The following is a 6200-nucleotide window of genomic DNA, read 5'->3' on the forward strand; positions in this document are numbered from 1 at the left end:
ATTATGAAGTTTGGATAAAAATTTAAATCGAAAGTAGCTTCTAAACAGATCCGAAAGTAGAACAGAGTTACATAGAAGGGCCCCTATATATTTTGTAAAATGAAAAATTCAGTTAGTTATTTCAATGTTTTTACCTGAGCATTGATTTTAGTTATAACGTATTCTTGCACGTCACTTATTCTTGAAGTATTATTTCTGAAGGATGTTTCTTCTTGAGGAGTTGTATTGTTACTGGAGGATGTTATATTTTTAGGAATTATTTGTATATTCTCGATGCCGGGTTCCTTAAGAGTCTTTAATTTTCTGCACTCGTATCACTGTCACGTATTAATAGGGAACTTCCTTGGGAACCTGACCATTTGAAAAAAAAAAAAAAGAAATTGATTTTAATTAATAATAAAAACAGAACAGATCAGATCAACAAAACTTATTGTCTGTTAATTACATGAATATAATAAAAGTTACAAATAAACAAATTGAAAACTTTTTATCTTACGAGTAATTGTTAGTTTTGAGTTCGCATTCTTATTATAATAAACTTGCCATATAGTACCTACTCATATTCGAAGAACTTTTTTTTTTTATTTATGAGCGACTTTATAAGAGTTTACTTTACTTTACTTTTTTTCACAAAATAAAAAAATAGAACATGAACTTGAAATGGTATTTTTTTTTATATAAAAAGCTTAAATTTTGTTTTGAAATATTGTTTTTCTTAAATTTCAAGTACCCCATGATTTTAATAAACTGTAATGCCAAGAGCGGCACTTTTAAATCCATAAAACTTGAATTATTTTGGAAAACCAATATTAAAAAAAAAATTATCGAAATTAGAGTTGCTCGGATAAATTCTGAATAATTTTCTTTAGTTACTACACAAAAAAAAATATAAAATACATTAGTTCATACGACTATTATCAGATATGTAAACCGCTACTTAAATTATAATGAATCAATTTAATCAACTTCAAAGGCTTTAAAAATTTTTAGATCGAAATGTTATCCTGGATATAAGGTTTTTTTTTTACTGAGACTGCACTTCTGCATTTGTCGTTTCCTTTCTGCTCCCTAATTAATTTGATTGGGCTTAGTTGTGCTTGAGATAATTATGTATAATTAATTTGACTTCTAAAATTTTAAAATTCTTGCAACAGCTCAATACACCATTTCAACAAGTTAGTAACAAACTATCATTTAATTTTAATATTTACACATTAAATATTTATTATATGTATGTTAAATGCACCTAAGTCAAAGTGATATTAGGTACTGTTTTAGTCACAAAAATAAGAGAGCGCAAAAAGGTAAAGATAAATGCAAAAGAATATATCGTTGGTTGACAACCAAAACTCGTTAACTGCATACAAATTACATTGCAGATAATGAGTTTTGGTTGTCAACCGACGATATGTAAAGTATAATTAAATTTAAATTTTGACTTGTATTTGGGATGTATTTTAATAAAAAATTAGACAGACTGAATTAAATTTATTACTGAACAGAATTTTAACTCTTTAAAAAACGTATGGCGGGATGTATTTTAATAAAAAGTATAATTTTAAAGAATTTAAGTAGTGGGACTGGAATGTATTTTAATAAAAAAGAATATTTTTAAAGTATTTATGTCCGGGGGCCCAACTATGTAATTCGATTCTACAATAAGTGTTCAAATTTGTAAAATGGTATCTCCGTGATTCCGTAGAAAACGAAAATTGAATAAATTTAGTGATGTAAAATTTTTTAATATTATCTATTCGCAAGATTCAGATACTTTATGTAGTCAGACAAAAAGTTAAATCGAAAGTAGATTCTTAGCAGATCCGAAAGTAGAACAGAGTTACATAGAAGGGCCCCTATATATTTTGTAAAATGAAAAATTCAGTTAGTTATTTCAATGTTTTTACCTGAGCATTGATTTTAGTTAAAACGTATTCTTGCACGTCACTTATTCTTGAAGTATTATTTCTGAAGGATGTTTCGGTGGTGGCGATGGTGTTACACTAATGTCACTTATAGAAGATGAATTTGCTACAGTAGTATCACTGTCACGTATTGATAGGGAACTTCCTTGGGAACCTGATCATTTGAAAAAAAAGAAATTGATTTTAATTCATAATAAAAACTGATTTAAATGGGTTGTTAAGATTTAAGTAGCCCATACACATCACACAAAAGCGCTCACCGGAGGTAGGTAATAAAATCAATCTTTTTTTTTCATGAGACCGGTGCGGGCACAAATGTGATGTGTATGAGCGACTTTAAAAAATACTAATTTCACATGAACTGGCTAAATGTTTACCTGGAATTTCAAGAACGCCATCGTCTAGCACTCCTAAGGTCCAGCTTGGAGAAGATTTAAACTGGATTGCATACTCAACTACGTCCTCATCACAAATAAAAACGTTAGCTTTTGCATCGTAAAATTTAATATTTCCGATGATTTTAAATTGATCTTTGACTATAATCATACGAAATTTATGTTTTTAGACAATAATTATGCTTATATTGATCATAAAAACACAAGTAATAACTATGCAAACTTTGAAAAAACAAATAGGTACTCACCAGCTTTGGCCAACTCTAAGTATGTTAATAAACTAGATTGTCCTTGGACTTTTATTATTGATGATAACCCTTTATATACAGCAGTAATGAAAAGAATCATTTTCTCAACAATCAAAATGTATCCAATACAAAGTTATTTGCTTTTGCTTCCTTAATTTATCCCAGAGCCAGCCTTTGGAATTAATATATATTTAATTTAATGTGGACTTCGATTTAAAATTGATCTTTGGCTGTAATCATAAAAAAATTATGTTTTTAGACAGTAATTATGCTTATATTGATCATAAAAACACAAATAATAACTATGCAAACTTTAAATAATAAAATAGGTACTCACCACCTTTATATCAAAATGTATCCAACACGAACTAACTTGCTTTTGCTTCCTTACTTTATCCAAGAACCAGCCAGACTGAAAACTCAACGCAACAATTTTACCGTTTTCGTTCGACACACACACCTACTGCGCATGTGCGATAGAATTGATGCGATGACCGATGAGTTTGAAAAAAAGTGTTGCCGTGTAGAAATTTTTAAAATGTAATGAAACTTTTCTTAAAATATACCTTTGGAATTAATATATGTATATTTATTTTAATGAAACTTATTAAAACTTAAAAAATGTGTTGAAAACCTTTCATTTTAAGTTTTAAAGCAATTTATGCACTTTTTGCACGCGAAAAAACGGTGGGTGGAGCTAGTAAGAGAAAAATATTTTTACTTTTGCACTTTTTGCAAAAAGTGGCCAATGAAGTTATATCTATAATTTAAAGTGGACTTCGAACAAACATTATACTTACGAACATGTTTTATCGAAATGAATTGTTTTTTTTTTTTTAAATACCGTTTACTTAGCAACATTTTGTCACTTAAACAATTACTTGGATTCAATAATTCATTATTTCCACGAATGTTAAGTTTCTGTTTGATTTTAACACTTTTTTCTTAACAGAGGTAACACTGATATAGCGAACATAAATGCAACGCAAAGCAACGCTTTCAATGTGATCAAATAAAACGCGGTTTTTTTGCATTACACCCCGTCTACACATGAAACAATTTTTCTCAGGATATTTATTATTACCCGCTGTCTTTTGGAGGTAGATTTTCTGTTTGAGTAGATATTCTGCTTTTACTGTGGGCTGAAATTTGTTGTTTGTTTAGTACTTAAACAGACCTAACATTATATATTCTCTTTTACACTAAATACTTAACGCGAGACTTTTTTCGATATTGTGAGTCGCACTGATTTTACCCGCGACTGACAAGGCCAATTTGTTTTTTCATCTTTTCGATATTTCTTATTCTTTTACTATTATGTAAATCGAAAAACGTCTCGCATGAAACGTCTAGGTATAAAAATGAGTCGCGGGTTAAATCTGTGAACCTCACAATATCGAAAAAATCTCGCGTTAAAATTCTTAAGTGTCTAGCCCTAAAGGCTTACCCACACCGACCTCAAAGCGACAAGACAAGAAAGCGTCATAAGAAAAACGCTTTCTTGTCGTGTTGAAAAACACCGTTGATTAAAAGGAAAATAACAATGGAGAGTGCAAAAATTCAATGTGAAAATTTTTGTAAAGAATGTTTGCGTTTTAATTAAATTTTTTATAACGAAAACGTACAAAAACTGAGACAATTCAAAGAAATGATAATTAGGGTAGGATGTAAGTCAGCGTTTACATTCAACGATGTTTCCAGTGACGATTTTTGTTTATTTTTGTTATTTTGAGAAAAGAAGAAGGAAAGAGTTTTGCAGTGGAACGAAATCTAAAGTGATTACAACAAAAAAAAATCGCCACTGGAAAAATCGTTGAATGTAAACGCTGACTTAGCGATTTTTCTCTGTAACTATATCTCGGGTGCAACGGGTAAAGGCTGTCCCACAACAAAAAACGCACGCGATATAATCGCACTTTGCCTATGCCGTTGAGGAAAAAAGTCTTCAACTTGTTGTTAGTTTTTTCCTGAGCGTCATTCGAAAAACGTGATTTTATCTTGTCGCGTTTTTTGTAAAAATTTGTATTTTGACAGCAAGAAGACATTTTAGTTCAAATCTAGCTACAAAGTGATATAAGACGTTTGTTAACTCTGTAAGAAGTTTTTATTACTCTGAGAGAATTTTCTTCATTTTTACTTATTTGATAGATTTTATTTTTTTTATCAAACATCTCCACTCTGCCAGGCAGCATTTTTGTTTCTCCTTTAAAAAAATAATTCCCCTTTGAGATTATGTGAGAGAAAGAGTCAGCATGCTGGGCACAAAGTGTTTTCCATTTTTGCGTATTTTTTGTGTTCTTTCATACATATAGGTAAGTTATAAAATTTTCACCAATGTTAAGAAAATTACTAATAGGAGGTATGGATCGAAATAGAAAAAAAAGAAATAAGACCCCACCACCGTAGTTCTACGTTTGGTAGAGATACTTTTATTTATTTATTTATAGTGTGCCTTTAATACAAAAAAAAAAGATATTGCAGATTCTTTGAATTGTTTCCTTTTATAAAAGAACATAATTCTAGTCAGTTATTTAGATAAAGAAACAAAAACAAATCATATTCAAATGGATTCTTAAAGAATTCACACAATATTGTCTTCCATTTATGAAAATATGAAAGCTAGCTAGTGCGAACTTACCTTTTTTGTTTAAGAAAATGTGAAATTCAACGCGATGCATCGCATCGCGCATGCGCAAGATAATACTGTCTGAAGCGCATCGCACATGCGCAAGATAATACTGTCTGGCGCTTAAATTTGTTCAGTGTTGCCCCCTGAACAAACAAATTAATTTATTTTTGCTATGTAAAATGGTAAAGTATTTACTAAAAATTATTTATCTTACAATCCCGAACTCATTTTCTACTCTTAAAGGTTGTTTAAAACAATTATACTAGGTATATGAATAATGTCATTTCTTAGCTATATGAATTTCATTTCGATTTAAAATGTTTCTCGACAAATTATTTCGACGCGAGAGTTGCAGAACATTATGCAATGTGTCTTCATAAAGCGATAATATATTCTTTCCAATAATTTTTTACCTAAACAAAAAGTATTTCTGTTACTAGGATAGATAATGAGTTTTTGTACACTTTCAAGGAAAACAAACAGTAAACCACTTTACGTGTTATGGATAATATTTAAACTTGAAAATATATTGGAATTAAATAAATAATACCAACAAGTTTGTTTTTCTATATAACCCAGTAAAGACCATATAACTGGCATAGTGATGAAGTTTCAAGTCCACCATTCTACACTCTTAACCAATTGGGGGCAACACTGAATTGATTCCCATGAATGCATCTCAACGCACTGAGCATTCCTGTTTGTTCGTGTTAAATTGGTAGTGTTACCTTACCATACTTTTTAACTGATCTGATTTTTGTATAAGTCAAAAGAAACCAAAATTATTATGAATTTATAGAAATTTCTTCCTCTTTATTTACATACTAAAGCCCGTTTTTCCTTCAACTCAGTATATACTATTTTTTTTTAATTTTTATTGCAAAAACAAATACGTGTGAAGTTTGTAACTAATGTGCTGTAGAAAAGACACGGCTTATATTATACAAATGTACATGAGAATTTTCTATGATTCTAAGACTACCTACCTTACAGTTCATATGTATGC

General features: G+C 29.8%; 1 protein-coding gene across 1 annotated transcript; it reads right to left on the reverse strand.

Moving 5' to 3' along the window:
• Nucleotides 1–1941: 1941 nt before the first annotated feature.
• LOC129907526 (uncharacterized) lies at nucleotides 1942–4317 on the reverse strand. The gene is made up of 4 exons (XM_055983801.1): nucleotides 2903–4317; nucleotides 2566–2795; nucleotides 2300–2458; nucleotides 1942–2076 (listed from the first exon to the last, which is right to left on the reverse strand). The coding sequence occupies exons 2-4, from the start codon at nucleotides 2663–2665 to the stop codon at nucleotides 1946–1948; spliced, it is 390 nt and encodes a 129-aa protein (XP_055839776.1). The 5' UTR covers nucleotides 2666–2795; nucleotides 2903–4317; the 3' UTR covers nucleotides 1942–1945.
• Between the last annotated feature and the right edge of the window lie 1883 nt (nucleotides 4318–6200).

Source organism: Episyrphus balteatus, chromosome 1, assembly GCF_945859705.1.
Source record: "Episyrphus balteatus chromosome 1, idEpiBalt1.1, whole genome shotgun sequence".
Classification (NCBI taxonomy): Eukaryota; Metazoa; Arthropoda; class Insecta; order Diptera; family Syrphidae; genus Episyrphus; species Episyrphus balteatus.

Bases quoted from the DNA above. Each gene is read 5' to 3' on its own strand.
- LOC129907526 (XM_055983801.1), bottom strand. From the start codon at position 2,665: ATGATTCTTTTCATTACTGCTGTATATAAAGGGTTATCATCAATAATA. The intron at 2,459-2,565 runs GTGAGTACCTAT...GTATGATTATAG, and splicing joins CTTAGAGTTGGCCAAAGCTG to TCAAAGATCAATTTAAAATC. The intron at 2,077-2,299 runs GTAAACATTTAG...TCAAATGATCAG, and splicing joins TGGCGTTCTTGAAATTCCAG to GTTCCCAAGGAAGTTCCCTA.